General features: G+C 37.6%; 1 protein-coding gene across 1 annotated transcript in view; it reads right to left on the bottom strand.

Moving 5' to 3' along the window:
- Positions 1-24,238, bottom strand: part of ATRX (alpha thalassemia/mental retardation syndrome X-linked) — a 70,052-nt gene extending 45,814 nt beyond the window's left edge. Inside the window, exons 1-8 of the mRNA XM_010285902.1 lie at positions 24,081-24,238; positions 21,939-21,969; positions 20,131-20,183; positions 18,351-18,475; positions 9,834-9,953; positions 6,884-6,993; positions 4,639-4,706; positions 759-3,688 (exon numbers count right to left, since the gene is read on the bottom strand). Of these exons, the coding sequence (XP_010284204.1) occupies positions 759-3,688; positions 4,639-4,706; positions 6,884-6,993; positions 9,834-9,953; positions 18,351-18,475; positions 20,131-20,183; positions 21,939-21,959 (3,427 nt within the window). The 5' untranslated portion in view covers positions 21,960-21,969; positions 24,081-24,238. The remainder of the gene's footprint in view (positions 1-758; positions 3,689-4,638; positions 4,707-6,883; positions 6,994-9,833; positions 9,954-18,350; positions 18,476-20,130; positions 20,184-21,938; positions 21,970-24,080) is intronic.
- Between the last annotated feature and the right edge of the window lie 235 nt (positions 24,239-24,473).

Raw genomic sequence — 24,473 nt, 5'->3', positions numbered from 1 at the left:
AGTTAGAACAAAATAGATTTCATTTTTTCCAGTTGAAAATGCATTTATTAAAAACATCTGTACTGTCCATGTGATGTGAAAACTACCCTTCCTTTTTAAGTTCCTTAAAACCAAGTGTTCAAGTTCAGCAGTTCTCAATTTTTTTCTATTTTCCTAAAGATCTAAGACACTGATGAAGTAGTTCTACTTTGGTGAGAAAAAGGACTATTACTATTAAACCTGCTATGAAAACAGTTAAGTGATGACAGATTTCTCTTAACTGGCATCAGCTGCTCTAAGGCTACATGGGTCTCTTGAGGCACAAAGATCATCTGCTTGATTTTTAAAATGTATACTACAATGATTCTGAAGACTTGTGGTATCTCTCGTGCATAACCGTGAGCTGACAAATTTGAGTTCACTAGATACCTACTGCTCAAAGCCAGTTTCTGCTAAATAGCACCTGGGCAGCCAAAGAGAGGAACAGGCTTTTGAAAGTTGTGCTTGCAAGGAAACACCTGCTGGAATTACAGACTAGAGCTTCTCAAGCCCCTCCATTTACAGTGACATCCTTTTTCTCCCCCAAGTGACAAGCTGCACAAATTGAAATGGGTGCTTCCAAATCAGCATCAGAAAACCTAAACTGGCTGCAAACTTTTAAATGTGTAATTACCTACTTCAAATATTTTCAATTCTAGATTATTAAATGTTACCCAAATCTTATTAATATACTACGAGAGGAGATTTGTAATATGTGTAGATGAGTATCTTTTGCACACCTGATGACTGACAAAATCCTGTACCAGCAGACAGCATTAAGTTTTCAGTCACTGGCATAATTTTCTGCTCATCGCTGCTTCCATCACCTGTTGAATGATGTTCATCACTTTCTTCCTTATCAGATGAGGAAGAGGAAGTGACAACCACCTTCTTTTTTGACACTTTCTTTTTTAAGTTACTTTTTTTACTTTCTTTCATTGACCCCCTTTTCATCTTTTTCTTACTGTCTTCATAAGACTCCTCATCAGAAGAGGACAGGGAGTCGTTTTGTTCTTTCTTGGGAATTTTCTTTTTGTGACTTATTTTTTTCTTTTCTTTAGTTTCAGTTTGGTTTTTACTCTGCACAGCATCTTCAGAAGAACTCTCCTCTTTCAGGGGAGATTTCTCAGCATCAGAGGATAAATCAAGCTGCACTCTTTTAGATACTCTCTCTCTCAAATTCCTCCTTTTCTTTTCTTTAAACACTGGTTCATTTTTAGTTTTGTCATTTTCAGAAGAATTGCAACTTCCTTTCTCTAGAGATGACTTTTCAACATCAGAAGAAGAATCATCTTGTTCTTTCTTGTAACTTTTCTTTTTCAATTTTTCAGATTTCTTCACTTTGCTTTCTGATCCTTTTTTATTCTTGAATCTGTCTTTTGAAGAATCAAAATCATGCTCTTTCTTTACAGATTTCTCAGTACCCTCTGAAGAAGAACCTTCCTGTGCCTTTTTCTTTTTCAAATCCTTGCTCTTCTTAACATCAATTAGCTTTACACCTTTAGGACTACTCTCCTCTTTCTCCAGTAAAGGCTTCTCAACATCAGAAGACTCATCATGCTTTCCCTTTACAGTTTTTTCTTTCAAGTCTCTGTTCATCCTTTCCTTGGCAGCTGATCCCTTACCAGTTTTTTTATCTTTAGAAGAATGATTAATCTCCTTCTCCGGGGAAGACTTTTCAGCATCATCATCTTCAGAAGATTTCTCTCTCTGTTTCTTCAAATTTACCTTTCTGTTACTACTTACTTTTTTCCTCTGCTCTTCTTCAGAGGAATCATAACTATCTTCTTTTCGTGAGTATTTTTTCTTGGCTTTTTTTGCAGACTCAATTTTACTCAGTATTTTTATTTCTTTTTCTAACTCAGAATCATAGTTTGAAGAATCTGAATAGTTCTGTCGTTTCTTTTTAGCAGTAGCGGAATTTTTTGCTGATTTGCCTCTTTTAGCATCTAAATCTGAACCAGAACTGGAACTTTTTCGTTTTCGTTTTCCGTTTTCATCCTTTACTGGTTGATTCTTTAGAAAATTTAAAGTGTTCTGATCATTTGTTGGTGCTTCACTATTGCTATCAATATCTGAAGAACTGTGACTCATCATAGCTACTTCTTTAAGAACAGCTGGCATCTCATCAGAATCCGAGCTATGGTCTAATACATATGGCTTTTTTGATTTAGAAAGTTTATTAGGGCTAGGACCATCAACAGTACTGTCAGAAGAATTTCTTTTATCATTTTTCCTCCTTGGTTGTTTTGATGAGTTTCTCTTACGTTTTTCATTAGACGTGTCATTGCTATCTTCTTCTGAATTTGATGTTAAAGGACTGATGTCTGTTTGGCGCCTCAGAGGCGTGGTCTTCACACGTGGTGATCTCCTGAGATCAGATTCCTCTACAACTGAGACAGTTTCGTTTTCTACGGAAGGTTCACTGCCAGCATTATGATTCTGTTTTACAGAATCACAGTTTTCTGCTCTAGGTATTACATCAACATCCTTACTTCCCTTTTCTAGATTGCTGTCTTGATCCTCAGCTTTAACTGTAGACTCTGAAAGGGAAACAGGAGTCAATTTTACAATCAATTCTTTTGTTCCTTTAGCTGATAATTTTAACTTAGTACCACCTTTGCTATCTTTCACAGGAGTGTTCAGCTTTGTATTTGAATTTAGAGTCTCATTATCTGTTCCTGTATTTCCATTGTCTTGCTCGTCTGATGTAATCTGAATCTCCATAGCAGATTCTAGAGTCTCAAAAATATCTTCAGGAACAGATGAGGGAATGGATACTATGTCCATGTCTAAAGCCTCTGTACTATTAGGTTCATACTGAGGTTCGTCATTTCTGCCGGACCTTTTATCTTCACCAGAAGTACGCTTGTTATCCGTTTGTTCCATTGTTGGAACACTTTGATCCATGGGCTCACCGTCAGGCTGTTCAGATACAACTTTTTTCTGTGTCTTTACAGTGTCATCCTCTTTTAATGCCACATGTTCCTTTCCTTCATCTTTGTTCACCTCATTTTTTTCTGATCTAACATCAGTTTTTTTCTCTTTGGTATTTTTATCTTTCATTTTAACATTCAAAGCTTGTATCTCCAGGTTCAGACCTTCTTCTAGTGCCAGATGAGCTTTTTTCATGTCACTCAACACAGATTTAAAAGCTTTTAGCTGACAAAGTTGCACAGTTGGGCTTATTTCTACATTTTCTGCAGCATTTTTCAAAAAGCTTACAAAGCTAGAATTCAGATTTGCTGTAGTTTCAACCAGCTTTTTTGTTTTCTTAAGCAAGTCTTTTGGCACCATTAGTGCTTTATAAGAATATGTTAGTGAACCTGAATATGAATCGTCTAATTTTTTTTCTTCCCCATTACAATTTGAATTATTTCTCTTTGGAGAAAACTTGACTGTATGGTCATATATTTTACTTTTTTCACTTTCAACTTTGATCTTTTTTTTGTTTTGTTGCAGTAACTGTTCTAAATTTTCAAAGACACTGTCACATGCAGTGACCAAGTCCAACAAAGGCTCTGGATGGCAAATATAGCAGTGCCACTGGTTATTTTCATCCAGTATAGTCGATAGCTCCTTTCGACCCAGGTTGCGCAAAATGCACTTTTTACAGAAGGCGTTATGGCAAAAGTCACAGCAAATCAAATTTCCACCTTCAGCACACCACCTGAAATGAGACATAAGAAATGTAAGAGCCTTATCTCTATATCAACAAGGTGACAAATTTGAGAAGTTTACATATTTGTCACTATTTGATAAAGAATTTGCATTTTAAAAATTCAGGTGATAAACAAGTATTAATTAATTGAAAACATTACTAAAAGCATGACCGAAAAGCACTCAATTGGGAATTGCAAAGTCAGAAAATTACAGAACTAGATTAATAGTTCACAAAGCTGAAATGGTCAGTAATATCCAAACACAATTTCAGCATCAATTTTAAATAAGAGAAAAAAATTAATTGAATTTTTCTTTTCTATGTTTCTTCTGAGAATTAAAAAAGAATGATAATAATAATGCTTTCTTTTATTTTACAGCAAAATTAATTAGCTTAAGTCTTTCTAGCCTTAACTAGTATATTACAACTGCAGCTGCATATGAAAATAAAATATATGGGTTTTGATCTATGTCTAGATTGCATAGTGTTTGATGAAGACCTGAAAAATGTCTGAAAAGTAAGCTCATAGGCATCACAGACTTCACAATTTGACTGGATTAGACATTTAGATATTTGACATAAGGACAGAGAAGTACTTCAATATTTCAAAAGTGGGAGATGCATCTGGAAAAGTAAGTTTCTGTGGCTTGCGAGGTTTAGAATGCCAGATTCTTCCCTACCTTTCAAGTATTTGTAAGGTGGCACGCTACTTAGTTAAAAAAGTGATGTCTTACAAGTCTTTGCTATTGGATGTCTTTACAAAATATTTTTGTTAATTACTAAAATAACAATCAAATATTTACAAAATCCCTGGGGTTGAGCATTTCTTGGTGAGAAACAATTGTTAATTAACCTCTTATGTACTGGTTTTTACCTGTCAGTAATTTCATTATTGCAAGAAAAAAACCCAAACCAATCCAGAAGAACTGTAGGTGTTATTTTAGTTTTTGTACACTTACCTACACTGTTCATCCATTCCATCTGAATCACGGCTAATGTCATCGCTCATGTAGTACTTGTAGCAAGTCTGTAAAGAAAGAGACAGGACAAGGAATTTTTTTATTAAATCTCAACTGGACTTCAGTAATTCATACAGTTTCAGCGTGTATTAGAAGCAAGCCATTAAAAGCGGCAGGTGCAAGGTCTTCAGCATTCTAACCCTTTTATATTTGCGGTTATCTAAAAAATATCTTCAATACACACAACAGGTCCTAAACCATGACTTCTTATTTAGATGGCTCAAGGTTTATTTAAAAATTAAATAGGCTTTTGTTTGATGGCTGCATATTTGCATATTTTAGAACATCAGCTGAACATTTCTCTTCAAATCTGCAGGATTTTTCCATGTATTTCCTACGTAAATCAATACCACATCTTCCCCGATGCAAATTTTCAGCTGTACACTCCTTATGTTAGCAATCGATCCCATATGGCTTTAAATAAAAAGGTCTTCGGTATTTGTCCTGATGTTAACATCCAAGACTTCTATTCTCTGATGCAAACTAAGCACTTTTATTGAAAAATTGGTAATAGTAAGAAAGAAATACACACAACTCAGCTTGTAGTAGCAGTAGCTTTAGTTGCTGAATTCTTTAAACCAAATTTTGAAGGCGTGGGGTTTTTTTTCCAGTTGCTAGTAAAGAAAGTTCTCCCAGACTTGAAGCCCTATTTTGAATAGGGATTAATACAAGTTTTTGGCTAAATTCTGTCCTTTTATCCAGTGAATTCAGAATCCAGAAGAGGCTTCAGCTCCTGAATTTAAAATGATGACGCCCCTTTATCTGGAGCAGATAAACTGTTTAACTAAACTAAACCTGTTAACTAAACTAAACCAACAATAACAAAAAGAAACAAACAGTAAAAGATGATGTTTAGACACTTGACAGAACATTTATAGTCAAAGGAAAACAGCTTCTAAGTCTGGGACTGTATACCTAAGCAAGAGAAAAACAAGAAAAGAACTAGGCACAGGAAACAATGTCAGACATGAGGTATGCAGATCAGGGACTTTCATTCCTCTCTCACATTAATGTGAGGCCATGTTCAGTTAAGTAAAGATACAGAAAATTTACGGGAAACAACATGTGATGTAATTATCTAGCAGAGCTCACAGTCAAGAGCTGCTATTGAACCCAACACCCTAAACAAGTTTCAAAAATGAACCAGATAACTTGCATGCATTGCAAGAACATGTAGAGCTACATGTTAAGGATTTTCACGGCTCGGAACAAGAGTTAGGATTCCAGCGAAGATTGAAAACAGTCGCCTTGTAAGCTGATTTTTCTAAAGCACATTTCATAAAAGAAACAAGCCAGAATGAATGGAAGAAATGAGCCAGAACATTAGACTAGATGGACATGTCTGAGATAGTACATCAGCTGAATATGTAACATTAATTGGGAATTGGGGGAGAAGCAGAAGGAAGAGAAGGGGAATGCTAAATGTGCATCATAACACAGATCTGTATCTCTCTCTGTTTAGAGATACCTTTATAAATACAGAATCTCTACAACTGTAGAGATATGCAAGAGAGGTATCTATATATATGTCTTTGAAAATTAAAAGAGGTCTCCAAAACGGGAGGTAGGGATGTTTCCTTCCTCCCCTGTTCCCCACCTCTTCCCATTGCAGGCAGCTTAGGGCCTAACTGAAGCCACCATGAAACCATGTAGCTGAAGACCCAGGTGCTGGTTTTGGGCTATGGACTAGACCATCATTACAGAGGCTGCCACAAATTAAAACAGGCCAGGAGCTGCACACAAGCGAAACCGAGATGGCTTAAAAGCTACTTTTCCGCTTCTTATTTTGACGTTGTTTTACATACAATGCTGTACCAGGAGACCCAGAATTGAATCTGCTCTTATAATACATTATCAGTAGGCAGAAATTTCAGATAGATCATTTAACATTAAAAAAATTAACTAAAATTATAGCCTTAAAAACTGTGAAAATAAATTACAATGAAACCACAATGAGTTTAACTAGAGTGTGAGAAATCAGGAATATAAATTTGTAAGCTGTATTTGCCTTTTTGTTTTCTGCTTTTATTTTCCTTAATTGTAACATGAAAATGATTAATGACTGAAAAGTTTATTGGCTAATAAACAAGAACTACTCCCACAATAATCCCACCCAAATCAACTAATATGACATTATTACAAACAAAAACAAACAGTACAAACTGTAGAACTGTTTACCACATACCTTACAAATAAGAACTTTCAGTGTAGGATGTCTATAGATTGAATCCTTTTGAAAATGGTTCACCTGTTGCCCACAAGCTGTACAGCTTACAATTCCATGTAGTCCTTCCTCTATAGAGAGGATTATAAACCACACATTAATTGTTTTCATTTTTTTTTTAAAGAAATCTGTATATACCTATTTCATTGTCTTACAGTATTTTGGCCTGTTAGCTTTTTCATATGCCTTTATTACTTTACCACCCAGCATTACAGAAATCTTTCTGTAACCGCTCGCCATCTAAAGACTGAAAGAATTTTCCTCTAACTTCTATACTCCACTTGGGGCCAAGATACAATTTTTTTGCTTTGAGAGATTTAATTTGGATTAACTCGTCACTTCATGAGAACACACCGAAATAAGAGTCATCACTAAAACTCTTTCAAAGCAGCCCTGATATTCTGTACAACCTTCTTCATTTAATCTGTGAATTAAAATGGTATTTTATGAACATGTTTGTATTATGGTATTTTTTTCACATACAGTTTTAGTTTCTCAAAGAAAAATATGGGAGACCATTACAGAAGATGCATGAAATAGTTTATAATAGTGCCCAAAAAATATTTTTTTCACTTTTTGTTCCCTTCTTGATGGTGGGTTTTCATTATTTGTTTGGGTTTTTTTGAAACTACAATTTTGCTATAATACATATGTTCTCACCATCTTGCTGATTGCTCCCACAGTTTGTGTACCACACTGCTGCTGTATCTCCATTTGGTCAAGAAAGTGTTTCTTTAATGTCAATCCCCCAATTCACGTTGAAAGGCGGTCAACTTGGGGTTGGGAGGCTCGCTATTAGCTGGCTGTTAAACTGACTAACAAATATTATGAGACCGTTGTTTTTAACAGCAATTATGCTTTCAAGAAAAAGGAAAATAATTTGTGAAAGCTCATGCATTCAGTTCATACACTTTCAAAAACCTAATTTAGGGTCAAGCAAATAGAGGTTTGATATGGGATCACTTAACTGTGACCTGTCCTTTGCTGTCATGTTCAGTAAATAGTATAAGGAAATTAACTCAAATGGTTAACAATTATTATAGCCTGAGTACAGACTATGTATTTTTTAAATTATTTTTTATTTTAAATGATCACTACCACAGAATTAGAACCAAGTACCAACACCACAATGTTAAGGAACTGCATGAACGTTTTCAAGACACAATACAAGCTACTAGCAATTTGCTACTGAAGCACAATCTCGATAGCTTACAGGCCAGTAAGAACAACTAATACAGCCTTACAATTCAGTGAAAATAGCAGGTCTGAAATTTTGAATACAAGATTAATTGTTTTCACCTTCAATGCATGCATGATTGCACATACTGCACAGCTCATGGACTTGCAAAGCACTTCTTATGACCTCAAAAACAGTTCAAACACCTGCTGGTAAACCTCAAATAAACGCATCCATCCTATCATGCTACTTGGAAAAGAATACCCCATTCTATTGTACCAAGCAGCACAGAAGCCTACCCAGGCTTTGTCAAACATCACAGGCCTTAAATGGGTATAAGAATCACAGAGGGTAACGGCCAACCGAAGGAGAACAAGCTATTCACTGTCAAGTCCCAAGCCACTTCCCCCTTCTCTACAACTTTAAGGGGAAGCACTACTGCCTCCTTCCTAAAATCTGCAAGTTGGCACCAGAAATAAAAAGGGTAATTTATGAGGCAAACCTTTGTAAAGCATGTTACTACTACAAATGATGATAATCCAAAGAAATTAAGCAACTACTAATTCATTAATACCGAAAAAATACTTACTTAAAAAACATTCCTAACTACGAGTTTATTAGAAAAAATACAATCATAACCATTCTGCAGACACAAAACATAAAGACTGTCACAATGCCTCTCACAGTCTTGGATAAGAGCATTTGGATGCTAGAAAGGCAAGAGTTCTATTGCTACCACTATTTCTAATATAAACAGGACATATAACTCCTAATGAAAATGCAAAGATGCACTCTGCAAACAACAAGATAGACTGACTTTGTTATTTAATTGTTACTATTTACTTTCACTGTCCATAGAATTCAGGATCTCAAGTAGCTGGAACTACACACTTTACCTGCTCAACCAGTAATGCTTAACTTTATACATGCACAGGCTAGGCACCTCAATCTAGTAGCAAGGGAAAGGTAAGTAGCATTTCATGTAAACTACACTTGCTGTACACAGGTGTAGAATAAATGGATCTGCACTACCTCTTCCGTGCATGACACAAAATAAAACTGTTTTGATCCAGCTGCTCTTGAGGTAGACTGCAGTCATGTCCCTGACCTGGCTACCTTTCCTGGTCTGAAAACGGGAACAACGCAGGAGAAGGCACTACCTATTCCAATTTCCCTGAAAGTTGACAGGAGCTTAACACAGCTACTGGATAGCTTTAAAATGAAGCCAAAATCATCAGTAGTGCCACAGATACAGCTGAGTGTGCCCTGGATAAAGGTATGGCTTAAAGAAACTCTTGATGCCCCTTCCAGAACTATTCTCTTATGTCAGGCACCAGTATATGAGTAACCAGTCCAGACACACAAGGGAAGGCCTGCAAATTCTCCAGGGATGGGGGGAAAAAAAAAAAAAAAGACTGGAAGGGCAGGTCACATGAATTGTCATGGGGATGTAGACACAGACCACTGAATTCAAGCAGAAGAGTCCTATCTTGTTAACACTATACCCCTGAAGATTTCTGTTGGACGTCCTGTAAAATTGTTATAAACACAAATGGAAAAAACATTCCTATAGGCTGAATAGGACATCTTGCATGAATAGAATGGAACTGACTTTCAAAGATTAATAATTTAGAGAAAACGTCAATGCTCAAAATGTGATTAAAATCATGCATGAGCCGATATGTATGCACAAGCACATTTCCCGTTTTAATAAATGTTTTAAATTGTATTTACCTCCACGCTTTTTGGGAGCTTCAGGTTTCATTTTAACAGTATTTCTGCTTCTAAATTCAGGCCCTTTAAAATCATCTTTGTCTTCATTCAGCACTGGCTCAGGCTGTACAACCACTGTACCTAGAATAATTTTATTTAGAAATTGGAAACCATTACACATCCAAATGAAGTGCAAAAGTCCTGTTTAAATAAAATGTGGTGGTGTGCTCCCCCCACCCCCTGCACCAGCAATAACCACTAGCGGGGGTCATGATGACTACATCCAGCTTAAGTTGGACTTTGGGGAGATGCACGGCAACACAGTGACCAAGGGCTGTCTGGAGCAGTGACCCAGACATCTTGCTGGTATGCAAATATGCAAGTTTAAGTCAATCATCTTACTCCACAAATAGAGGACAGCCCAGAGCCCCTTCAGCTCTCCTGAAACGACAGCAGGCTGCACGCCAGGATCTCCCCTTGAGTAGGGATGCCTCTCAAGGTTACTCCTCGAGCTTGAGAGATCCCTTGCTGCAACAAGATCCTCAGTAAGCGACTAACAGCATGCTAAACTTTCAAATCTTAGCTAAGAGATAGAAAGGATTGATTGCGCATATCTAATCCTTTAGACATAAACCGCTGACCAAGTCTGGGACTCGGACTGGATCCTGCTGCACCTAGACTCCTCTCCGAGAAGGAGTTTAGAGAGCAAGGAGGTCCTTTCTGAACCTCATGACTCAAGAGGAGTCATGTCTCCCTGACAGTTTTCTCTGACCCTGTCCTGTATGCAGTAGATAATCCAGCGTACTTTGCCATCGAACCTTGTTAAACCACCGCTGCATTCACTATCAGACTTTGTTAAATTGCTGTTTTTTATCAGTAAACATACTGTTGCTTCTGTCTGGCAAGTGAAGTGCAATCACTATCTGCAACAAATTGGCATAGTCAGCAGGATGGCAAGTAGCATCACTGATTATTTACGGAGGCACAGAGCGAATCCTAGTCCCAGCTTCTCAGGACCATGGGCTCCTGACAATCGGTGTAACTGGGAAGACCTTGGAAGAGCACCTAATTATGGAGGAATGTGTTAGCCTTAGGCATTCCCAGAGCCCTGTCAGAAACTGAGGTAACAGTGAAAGCGAGAAGCATGTATCAACTCCTCTAGCACCAGTCCCTAGAAAAAGAGACAACCCCTTCCTCCCCCTTAGGGAAGAATTACAGGGCATGATGCCAAAAAACCAAGTAGTGTCCAGAAGGCAACTGGGCCTGCCTGTCTGGAAAGTGGAGGCTTACCAGTGGATAAATATGATGGCCCATACATTTTAATTCCAGTTAGTCCTCATGGACAATTGCTGAAGTTTTAAATAGATATGGGAGCACAAATTTCAATACTAACACAACAAGATGCTGAGAACCTGGGCGTACCATCTGGACAGCGGAGAGTTAAGATTACCAGTGTGAACAGTGTTGTGTGTCAAACTGCCAAAGTCAAATTATGGCTCCTGGGCGAGAAACACGTGGTATGCTCGCTTTGCAATTAAAGAACATCGTGAAAATACTTTAGGTTTCGATGTTTTAAAAGGGCAAACCTGGTGCCTGCCAAATGGCAGTGTGGTTCTTCGGCTCAAACATGAATTCCAATCCTGGTAGAAATAGGGAAGCTAGAGTGCGTGTACTTCGCGCAGCCCCTGCACTCCCTGATTCAAAAATTACTAACATACCACAATATCAGATTTCTGCAGAGACACAAAAATAGAATTTCTGAAGTCATAGTTGATTTGGAGAAATGACAAATTATCTCCATAACCCACTCCCTGTATAACTCACCAGTCTGGCCAGTTCAGAAATTGGACAGGAACTGGCATTTAACAATTGATTATTAGCCTCTAAATGCTAATACAGCCCCACTGACGGCTGCTGTACTGAACATGGCAAATCTCACAGCTACTTTGCAAGCAGCTGCGCACCCGTGGATGGCCACGCTAGATGTAGAAGGTATGTTCTTCATGGTTGGTTCCCTTGAAGGAGGAGGATAAAGAGAAGTTTGCTTTCAGTCGGGAGGGAACACAATATACCTTTAACAGACTCCCACAGGGGTATAAACATTCACCACAAATGCTCATGCCGCACTTGCTGAACTTCTACAGACAGTCTCACTTCCTCAAGATGTGAAACCATAGCAATAGGTAGATGATACTTGGATTGGAAGAACCTCCTCTGAGATGGTGGGGGAAGCAGCAGTGGCAGTGTGGCAAGCACTAAATAAAGCAGAAACTGAGAGTCCACCTAGAAAACGTCAGGGACCAAGTAAAGCTTTTAGGTACTTGGTGGATAGTGGGCCATGCAGTGATTCCTCCAGCTACCTTAAGAAAAACTGAAGAGCTGCAAATGCCCCAATCAAGGACATAGTTACAACAATTAATGGGAACTTTAGGATATTGGAGGAAGCATGTAACTTGATTTTCTACCTTTTCCCATCCATTACACTCACTCTTACAGAAAGGCAAACCCTGGGAGTGGAAATTAGAGCATGAAGAGGCAGTCAAAACTGAACTCTTTAATTAGAACTAGAATTAAAAACCTATCAGTCACTGTGACCAGTACACCTCTGCGACCCTATTATAGGCAAACGGGGTTTCACTGAACACGCTACTTAGTGTAACCTGTTCCAAATTGGCCCCGATGGGCCAAAAAGGCCTTTATTGTTTAGCTCAACCGCATTTGAAGAAACTGAACAACGATATTCTGCATAGGAAAAGGGACTTTCCTCCTTAGTCCGAGCAGTTAAACAAGTTGTGAAAATACATCAGGAACAACCTGTGAAAACTAGAGGACCATTTAATTTAATAGATGGAACCCTAAAGGGGACTGCTCCCCCAGAAGGAGTTGCACAAAAACCCAATATAAGAAAACAGTATGCCTACCTAACAGGAGTTGCAGAAAACATACAATTAACTGAAAGACAACACTAAGGTTTCCAAATTGCAGATGCCCATAAACACAGATCCTTTAGCATTACAACTGCCTTTTAAACCTTCACCCATTTGGGATCCACTGCCCCTCACCAAAGGTATGCCAACAGAAAACGTGTGGTTTACAGATGCTTCAGCAAAAAAGGTAAATGGCAATATAAGGCCATTGTATTAGGTATTAGCACTGGCAAACAAGTAATAGAGGAAGGTGAAGGCAGTGCACAAGCAGAGGAAATAAAAGCAGTTGTTTTGGCAGCACAGAATGGAGAAAAAAGGATATATGTAGACTCATGCTATGTGGGCTGGTGCCATACAGTGGCTCTGTCAATGGGAAACCCTGAATTGGGAAGTAAATAGATCCCCAGTTTGGAAAAACAAAGATTAGCAATTATTATTAGATATAGCCAAAAACGCACCTTTCAAGATAGCATCGGTAAAGGCTCATGCTAAGAATAACCAACCAGCACAAAGTGAAATCAAAAGGTAGATTAAATAACTGAAATTAGGAACATCACCTTCACTCCCGAGTGGTATCAATGGGGAGAATGGTTACGTCAAAACCTAGGTCTCACAGGTGACAAAGCATTTTACTTTGCTGCACAGAGTAAAGGCTGGCCTATAAACAGAAAAACGTGTGAAACTATTCTTACAGAACGTCCCCAGTGTAGACTGAAATTACCAACAGATCATCCTGCTAAAGCACCACCTCTACGTATCAATGAAGGGAAAACGTCTATGGTCTACGCAGCAATATGATTATATCAGACAGTTCAAATCCTCTACAGGATATCAATACATCCTCACAGGGATGAAGTAGTCTCCAGCTTGTTTCTGGTGACTAAGTGCTCTGGCAGAGGGCTATCATTTTCATTCTAAAATCTACCTACTCCTGATGTTATCCAAAGTGATAATGGCTCACACTGTTCACGTAAGGAAGTGTGAGATTAGGCAAAACAAGAGGGAATTAAATAGGTATTCCACATCCCATACTATCATCAATAGAATGGGATGGTAGAAAGAGCTAATGGCCTATTGAAAAGGAATCTCAAACCACATGAGGTTCAATGGGATATGAGACTTCCCAAAGCACTCCAATCAAATAATTGTTATGGGCCTACTGGAAACCCTGTAAACCAAGGGGCATTCTTTGTAAAAACTGAGCTTAGTGCTCCATCTACTAGGAAAAGAGAATACACTACAGCCAGAACAGCCTATGATGGTCAATCTACCATCCATAGGTACTGTGCCTCTGACTTTAACTAAACCTCATGGCCCACTTGCCTGGAAAGGTACTAATAGTAGTGGTACAAAACACAAAGTAAATGCACAATGGATTTTTCCTTCTTCTTAATGGGGTAACCTGTTTGGACTCTCCCGACCAGAACGAGTCTCTGTTTTCTCTTACAGCACCCTGCAGGATGCCAATCAGAAATGCTGTGTTCATGTTACTGTTCCAAACCCTAACAATGCTGCTTCTCCTAACCTGTGGTCTCAAGCTCATGTTAAGTACACCAGGAGTACGGGAATACACTCTAGTAAGGGAGATATAAAGCTTTCCACCATTGTCATGCATGGAACTGAAATATACTTAGAAAACAAATGGAGCTGGGATAAAGATGAAGCTGATGATAAAGTTCTCTGACTTCGGGGAACAGCAAGGAAAGAAATTAAAATAGGATGCTGGATGATCAGTGGGTCTACCCATGAGAAGACATCTCAGATTTCTGTGCACAACATTACATCAAGCCCAACAGCAAAAGATCCAAAACTCTGTGCCTGTGAAAGGCTGGACTGTTGGTAGAATTTACCTTAGTACAACCTGTTTTTGCAGTCTGCCTCTGGGCTCACCGTAACAGGGGACTATCATTTATATTTAAAATAGACATTACTGAGCTTAGTACAACATCTGCTCTGACTGTAAAGGATAAGACAACTCTATCCCCACAAATTTCTGAAATTGGACCATAGGTGATCAAAAATACAGGCCAACGAGTGTTATTTAATCCATCATGGTCTCTTAAACGAGCAGAACTACTGACGCAAATTAGTATCTCTACAATCAAACCAACCTGTTCACCGTTCCTAAATAAGTCCTATGCAGGATGGTTAGCATGGTTACGTGAGCAAACTCTCATCTCTCCAAGACAACCAAGGAGAGATGTGACTGGTATCATAGGGACAGGATTTGAGTCTTAAATATTATAGATGCCCAAGTACTCATAAATAAACTGAGCACAACAAGTGATTTAAACAAATGAGAACACCCACTGCCATCTTCTCGATTAGCATTGAGACCTAACCCATGGCTCTTATTTGATATAGTGCCTCAGTGGGAAAGAATTAACGAAAGGGACCACCAACTGATTGTGGATGCACTCGGTGCAGCCCAAAATAATGTTTCACTAGTTCTTAGTTGTACTCAAGCTCAACTGTGAATGCAATCTATGGCAGTGGCAATTATAAGAGAAGGTGAAGAAGGCACCTTACCCATCAAAATTTGAAAGGTAATTTGGGATAATGCAACTAAATTTGAACAAGAATTCCAATCCTGGTGGTATTTAGTCAATTTGATTTATGACCCCATCAACAATAAGGCCACAGCTTTTGTCTTAACCAAACACCAGGCTTCGGTATACACCACATACCCAACCATTGCGTTAGGATCAAATCTCAATGGAGCTATGCCTTATCCATTAGAACATAGAGTATGGGCGCAACGAAATGGAAACAAATGGCAAACTGTTGATGTTAATGCATGTACTGTACAGGAACAACAAGTATTTATTTGTGACAGTAACACTATCAAAGCCCAAGACATTTGTCCTAACACTGAACAAAGTGTTTGTCATTTTGAAATGCATCCCCATGAAACCCGTGAATCTGTACTTGTACATATTGGAAAAGGATGTGTTCGCATGAGAACCCTTTGTGATTACGTATTTGTAGATAACATTACTCTAGATATGAGCAATCACTCAAATATTTGTGTTTGTAACTCTTCTAAAGTTACGGGATGCGATTTTAATTATTCAGCTCCCGTTACATCTTATCAGTTGTTACAATCTAATGATTACCCCCATTGGAATGAATCTTACAGTGGTGAAGAAACTACTACAACATCATGACCTCTGTCAACTGCTAGAACACATCCAAAACAATGGACACAAAACTTTAATCACTGTTCTTCATGATACAGAGAGATACACCGTGACTTGTAAAGAGTGAAGAAGGATGAACACCATTGGTGGGAAACTCTTCTTGGATGGTCACCAATAGCAACAGGAGTGTTTAATCATATGCTTCACCCAGTTGTGATTTTACCAGTTCTATCCTTAGTATGTCTATTGCTAGTAATTTTATTGTATATAAAGGTTTGGTACATGATAAAACAAATAACCCAACTTCAACCACCCAAAACACACGAATTAACAAATAACAAGTATCAGCACTTCGCTATCTACTTACCATGGATCTGTAACTGCACCAACTATCAACATCATATTTAAGGTACAGAGGCAAGAGGTGACCATACCACCACACTGTGAGGGTAAAATAAATTGACTGTAGTCATGAGGTGGAGCGTGGAGAGATGAGGGTGTGCTCCCCCTGCACCAGCAATAACCACTAGCGGGGGTCATGATGACTACATCCAGCTTAAGTTGGACTTTGGGGAGATGCACGGCAACACAGTGACCAAGGGCTGTCTGGAGCAGTGACCCAGATATCTTGCTGGTATGCAAATATGCAAGTTTAAGTCAATCATCTTACTCCACAAATAGGGGACAGCCCAGAGCCCCTTCAGCTCTCCTGAAACGACAGCAGGCTGCACGCCAGGATCTCCCCTTGAGTAGGGATGCCTCTCAAGGTTACTCCTCAAGCTTGAGAGATCCCTTGCTGCAACAAGATCCTCAGTAAGCGACTAACAGCATGCTAAACTTTCAAATCTTAGCTAAGAGATAGAAAGGATTGATTGCGCATATCTATTCCTTCAGACATAAACCGTTGACCAAGTCTGGGACTCGGACTGGATCCAGCTGCACCTAGACTCCTCTCCGAGAAGGAGTTTAGAGAGCAAGGAGGTCCTTTCTGAACCTCATGACTCAAGAGGAGTCATGTCTCCCTGACAGTTTTCTCTGACCCTGTCCTGTATGCAGTAGATAATCCAGCGTACTTTGCCATCGAACCTTGTTAAACCACCGCTGCATTCACTATCAGACTTTGTTAAATTGCTGTTCTAAATAAATAAACATATTGTTGTTTCTCTCTTGCAAGTAAAGTGCTTTACTATCTGAGATAATAAAAGCCAATATAGTACCTTAAAAAAACAAAACCAAACAAAAACAAAAGTGCCATCTGTTGACTAAAACTCCAAAAAGTCTTGAATGCACAGATGTTCACGGGAAAAAAAACAACACAAAAACCTCAATAAAACCCAAACCATAACAAAAATAACCACCGCACACTTCAAACTACATCTTGTTTTGCAGTTGTAGGACAAAAGCCAAAGACTGACTGGGCTATGAGGAGCAAATTCTGCTCTCTCTGCCCTGATGTGGTACGTGCAGAACAGGACTGCCATACTGCGGGGCGCGTGTAGTACAGGACTTTGCAGTGCAATGCTACAAATAAAGGACTTGGGTTAGGTCACTTAAATCTATCAAAAGCCTTAGAATAACTACTCTCTTCTCACTCTTCCCCCCTTTCTATCCAGTTTCCCTCATCTCAATTTATTTCAGCATGAAATAAATGAAAAAGCAACAGAGCAAAACCTGTTCTGTCTATAACTAAATTCAGAAATTTATCTTCTTATTTAAACAGAGAAGAGTACTAATCAAAATTATGTGAATAAAAAAACATCCTTCCCATGTAAGAGCTCAGTTTTAACACTTCTTGTTGTGAGGACACTGGAAATAAGCTAACACTCGGAAAAAATAATTTTAAAGTGACTCCTTCAAATACTGCTACTCAGGCAGGAAATAGTAACAGTTCCTCCAATTTCTCCTGTAACTTTCACAGGTAAGAAATACAAGAGATTAATCAAACTCACACTATAGTGAAGAAAAGTGGGATGTAGGCTTATAGTATTAACTGTTTTAAAAGGATACTTAAAAATAGACCCAGTAATGACATTTCCCCCCCAGATTTAGTTTTGCTTTTGTTGATACAATTGTTAATAACCTCAAAGACAGAACAGTAAAATAAATAAGACTTGCAAGCGACAGAGTTTGAGACTTCTACAAAAGAACAGAAATAAAGTATTTCCCTTGTTTCATGTTGGTTTTATACAGGTATCAGTAGACTTTTGAAATTAAGCCACCAGCACATCCTGGTGTATCCACAGACTGAAGTATTCCAGGTTCAAAACTAAAGTGCTTGGTTTCCTCTTTTAAATGTGCGTGCACAGGGTGCATGTGTGCGTTGGTGCATGAGCGTGTATGTTTATATATAAAGGCAATAGGACCTAAGACAGGCATTTTACTAATACATGTGCATTCTAGTTAATTATTTATGTTGCGTCATAATTGTGGCCAATTTGCTGAATGCAGAAACAAAGACAGACATGAACTACCTTTAGGCAAGCTTTTCATATCAACATCATTTTCTGAGTTTTCATTTGAAATATCTTCATTTACAGTTTCGTCCAAGGTTTGTTCATCATCTGATCCAACATATTTTGTTACAATTGTAGGTTTCCTGCATAGACAGAAAAAAAACTCCATACCATGACCATTACATACTGCAATACAGGCGAGACTGGCGCTTTGCAAGCAAAACACCACACTAATTGGGGAAATTTATGTTCTTTTTTAATTCATTTAAGACATTATAAGGTGGGATGCTCCGAGTTATTGCAATAAAGAAGCTGTAGACTAATTTTGTTGTTAGGAACAAGAATTCTCTCCTCCTACATGAAATAAAATGATATACTAATAAAGTTTTTCTTGTTTCACAGGCTTGATATATTTTTTTTATCACATCAAGGCTTGATGTGGTTTTAAGAAGGTATGTAGGACAGTCACACTTTTAGGAAAAAAGCCTGAATGAAACAAAAGTGAATGTCTGCTCAGAAATTTTATACATCATTCCAAGTTTAACAGGCAGCGCAAAGAGAACACACAGATATTAGCTAATGACAAAAAGCTGCTTGTACGAAAAGATGCTTCCAAGGAAATAAAGGAAATGCAGAAAGAAATGAAAAGGCTGACTGTTGAATGAAAAGACCAGTTGCCAGAATTTCACACAAACATAATTTAGAACTGAATCCATTAAAATGAATGAATTTACTATGGCAGGGCAAGGAGAGGCAAAAAAAAGAAAAAGAAAAAAAAGAACGTGAAGCATGGTTTTCAGTAGTCTGAAGCAATACATGAGCTACTGCAGGATACCGTTTTCATCAGTATCAGGCACAGTATGATAAATGTAGGAGTGAAAATACCTTTAGTGATAGACAGGAAGCAAAAAAACAAGACTGTAAAAATGATATAAATGAAGAAGAGTTCAGCACAACATTGGATTCAGAAGATGAGGGAGAAATTAAAGCCAAATATAAAACCACACTTGCAAATGCGGAATCAAGACAAACTGAAAAGGGAGAATGGAGAACATTATTTAATTCCAGCAGACATGATAAAATAAATGAGCTTGGATAAAAAGGAGAGTGAAAAGAGATATGCAACACTTTTAAAGAGCAGTAAGAAGGCAGCTATTGAAATCGTGCATTTAGAAGAGCTCACCTATCTATACAGTATACTAGGGTTTTAAAAAAATCATGAAGGACATAACTTGAATGAGCATCAGCTGAGAGCAAAAGATGAGGAGGAGTTTTACTAGAATAAGTCTGCTGTTACGTAGGTCACAAAACAATTGTCTCCAGTAGGCTCAAACTGGTTGGTAAACAGTTAACTCCATACTTCTTTAAATCAAAGAGCAAAAAAGGATTAAGCAGGGAGACAGCAAATGGCAGTTTCTGGACAGGACAACTTAACAGCACATTTTGATCCAACAGTCTCCCAACAGTAAGGTACATAAAGTCTTTTTTCTGTATGACCCAATTTACATTCTTTGAAGAATCCTGTATGTAGAAATAGAAGGAACTGTATAGACATGTTTGTCCTGAAGATACAGGATAACCTTTTTGTCTTTGTTAATAAAAATCAAGCTTTATGATCTTAACCTTTGACCCTGAAAGAGGGTTTGAATTTTAAGTGCACTATAAGGCATTTTTTTTACCAGCATTCTGTTAACTTAATGGATTTGTACTGGTGTATACTAAAAGTATCTGGCATAGTGCATCGACTTTTCTATAGTTTCACATGTCAAAAAATAATTTATTTATTTTCAAAACCAACCTTTTTGAACGTGATGATCCTAAGGATTTGTTTCTTTCTGAAGAACTACTGCCCTAAAACCAAGAAAAAATGTAAAAAAATCAACACATTTGTGACCAAGTGACCTGTCAACAAAAACAGTTTCTTATATTAACTAGAACACATCTTAGAAAGAAAAACAACAAACTCTTACCAGAAAAAAAAAACCAAAAAACAAAAAACAAAAGGGCAGGAAAAGCATTAACAAAAGGTGACACAATTTCAATAGTCATGCCAGTTCAATTAAACTAAACCTATGCAGTTTCAGATCAGTAGTAACACTCCAAGGCATCATTATTCCTTTAAAAACAGATTTAAAAATAGGTGTCAGCAAACTCTAAGCTACATCACTAATGCTCACTAACCTCCCTATTGCATGTATGTTAAAAGAAATTAAGAGGGGGCACTGTTAGAAGTTGAAGCATTTGGAGAGAAACACTGCACATACTCTCAAGTACTGAGTCTTCACAAAATTGAGAATTGCAAGGAGAAAATTTCCTCAACTTGCACTACCTCCTGAAAGGTCTCTCAGCTTTCTGGAGAAGGGACTGAGAATGGCTCATGATAGCTCATAGGTCCTAATCATGATCCTAATTAGGGTCCTAAAATAAACCCCTGCGCGTTTTCCCTTTTTTACAATTCGCCAGGATTCCTCACAGCACTTAGTGCTTATGCAGGTTCATGCATGCTTTTCACACTATGTGAAGAAACCATCCCCTTTTTGGACATACAGACACAGAGGGCTCTTGAAGGCTGGCACTAGGGAGTTACCACTAGTACGCACCCAAGAATTGCCAGCAGAATGCAGACACTTGTTATCTGGCTCGTGCTCCAGCAAGAGCTGGCTGTCTTTACATGAAAACTGATTCAGACGTTTGTGCACGCATATCATAACTATGTTTGGGCACTATCAAATAACTACCTGAATTTACCGCAATAAAGGCAAACTAAGGCAGGACACTGGCACTTGCGCTTTCTCTACATCTTAACATGTTGTCAACCAGAATGTTTCCAGCAGGAGAGTAGATATTAGTAAGACATACCACATGAAAAATGTCTTTGATGTCTGTAACATACCATATAGAAGAAATGTGCTCTTGTTTCATAAAGATCCTGTATCTCTATCTTTTTTCCTTTTTTAAAAAAGGCAACATATTTGCCTTAAAGGACAACTAAGTACCTACCATTATCTAAGTAACAGGGTGTAAGTGTAAATACGAGGTAGAGACCAATTCTTTTAAAGCAAAAATAAGAGCCTGTTTACACATAAGCCAAAGAACAGAATAAGCATAAAAATATTAACCACATTTCTTTAAAAAGAAAAACTCATTTTGCAATGTACTCAACTTGAATCAGTTAACCACACTTTGCATTTCTTAACAAAAATGCAACTGCATACCTCAGGTAAGTAAAACCTAACTCTCTAAACTGTTAGAGACATTTTTCCCAGGAATTACTGTGCATCAGAAAGACAGTGAAGTTGTCCAAGTACATGACTGTATTTCAATAATATAAAATAAAGAAGGGGTGGGAGGCGGAGAAATAGGATTGCTTGCATATGCCTAAATCAAAGTGAGTATCATTAAAAATTTAAAATTTAATTTTAAATTTATTTCAAAATATTTTACAGCTATTGTTTCTATTCAGCAGATATGATGACATTTACTGCATGGTTCTGACAATATTATTTAAGTATTCCTTGTAAAGGAAAAAAGTGATCTCAGCATTTTCTATACCAGCCGTTCTGCACTAGTCACACAATTAAAATTCAAAAGCATTTTTATTCCTACCTCTTCTCTATTGTTCTCCATTGAAGCTGGACTGCTTTTAGGTTCTCTACTTTTACCTATGGAAAGAAATTAAAGGAACCCATTGAAATGCAAGAAAAATTAAAAGTTCTTCACATTGTACATCATCGCATTGTTTATGTTTTACCAGTGTGAATAGAGATGACTGTGACTTTCAGAGACAAACTGTTGCACAGCAAAACACAGTCCACTCTATGGCATAAATTTTACAGAAATCACTTAGAAATTACTTTCAGTTAGGTCACTGATAGGCTGAAATAGCCTTCCCATTGGTGAAGAAATACTGAAAAAATGGAAGTGCAACTGTATATGCAGGAATAATATAGTTAATACATTTTTTTAATCTGTAAGAAGTTAAAGCATTGTCTTGACATTAAAAACACAGTATTAAATCTGGGATTTATATTCTCTCAGTGATTCTCCTGCTGGCACCCATGCAATGTAGAGGAAGGAGACATCCAATTCAAATGCAGACAGGATAAAGAAACATTATTAAAGCTGTAAAATCAAGTACTCAAAAATTAAGAAAAGCCAGAATGAAAGTTATCAGTGCAATTCCACTTTACTTATCATTCCTAGCACGTAAGCATTATGGTACAGTTCAGCTCCACAGCAATGCACAAGACGAAGTGCTCAGTGAGCAACTGCTTCATATTTTAATTGACCTGTGTGTGTGGCATGGACATGTTCCAAGTCTCTTGAGCCACACTTAACCATCTTCATCATCATCTCCCTTCTCCCAACACTCTACCCAGTAGTTCACATATCCTCCAAACGCTGGAACAAAACAAGATCCATTACTGTATAAACCTGATTTGGCCCCAAGCATGTCTATCACTTGTACACTGAATGAGCATCCGGTGGATTAAAAAAAAAAAAAAAAAAAACCAAGCACAGTTGCCAAAGACACTATCATTATGCACAGAAAGTTGGGAGTTGGAAGTAAATTTGCACAGTTAATTCTGGTGTTTCCTAACAGTTAAGTGTTTAATTCTTGACTTTTCAACTTTAATATGTTCTTTCTAAAGAAATAATCTGAGATCTCAAAAACAACACTGCAACATGTCTGCTATTAATTAGTAAATGTACCCATATTTCAAAGTAAATCTGTATTTTAAGGCAAGGAAACAAATTCTACTTTGTAACTACATCGGATAAATGGAAAATATTTTTTTCACAGTATGCTCCTCGAGCAAAATTTCACTTTGAGATGCATCCACATCACAGTTTATTATTCTGCTGAAGCATCACATGAATAATTTCTTTTTCCTATGTTAACAGTTCAGTTTGATGCTGACACAAGGAGGTTGGCACCACATGGCAGCAGACTCTCTCTCAAGACAAAACTTTAAATGATAACAACTGCACGCCAGAAAACCCATGTAATTTTATTACTTAGGACAACAGGAGTTTGAAAATAAACTCCATAATACAGCCAACACACTCTCATTCTCCTATACTCTATCACTTCAGCACAACTTTTAGCTCATTAAACAGCAGAGATTGAAAGGTTCTGCGCCTTTATCCAGTCCTAGTTAAACCAGGAAACAGATTTAACCTCGTTAAGTTTGGAAACAGATTTTACTCAGTACTGTTATGAAATAATTTCACTTTTTATGACTGTAATCAAAGTGTTCAAAATTCATTACCCATTTCTAACTTGTGAGTAAAAATTTCTAATACCAAATCTGACCTAGTGCAGGACTCAAGGTTTTTCAGAAGTATTATTTTGCTTTAAAATGTTTCCAGATTACATGTAGGAATCTTTTTCAAGTAATTATGAAAGCATAATCTCCAGAATGTCTTCCACAACTACGAGGACCACAAAAGCCTTACTTCAGCAGAAAAAACAAGATACTGCCCTTACACATCCAGGAAAACTGAACAAGGAACGCCTAGCACAGCGATACATGCATGTTTGCTGTCTCAGGTTTCATAGAAGGTAACTTACCAGTAGGATTAGCTTTTTTTCACATTTAGAGAAGATTCAGGACTTAAAGAAATATTGTATCAAAGGCCTATTGTATATTTATTAAGGTATCACCACTTAAATCACATTAGGACTTTTCATAGTTGCCCCAGTGAAGTGCGATGTAATGAAATAACTCCACAAAGTTATTTGACTGTAGAATCACACATACATTGACAATAAAAACATAAAATGCCTTTTTACCTGTGGTTTTGTTTTTAGATGATGCTGGAGGAGAGTTTGCGTCCTCAGATTCTTCCGATGAGTGAGCCAAGAAGTCATGAAGTTTCTGCACCAATGTATTCAACTTGCTTTCACTGTTAAAATACAAGTAAAACTTGAAGTTACCTATATATCTCACTCTAATTTAGCAACTTGAAAACAATTATGTTTAATCTCAATTAATACATGCCTACAAAAGGAACTCAGTTATTGCTTAAACATTTGTTTCTGCAAAAGGATATAAAAGTAAATAAAAAACATACAATTTTGTTAAACCCTAAGTAAAATAACAGGTGCAGCCTTACTGACAAAAAAGCGCTAAGGAC

Source organism: Phaethon lepturus, unplaced genomic scaffold, assembly GCF_000687285.1.
Source record: "Phaethon lepturus isolate BGI_N335 unplaced genomic scaffold, ASM68728v1 scaffold13214, whole genome shotgun sequence".
NCBI lineage: Eukaryota > Metazoa > Chordata > Aves > Phaethontiformes > Phaethontidae > Phaethon > Phaethon lepturus.
The sequence above is the reverse complement of the archived record's forward strand: the minus strand, read 5'-3'. Positions and strand labels throughout refer to the sequence as shown.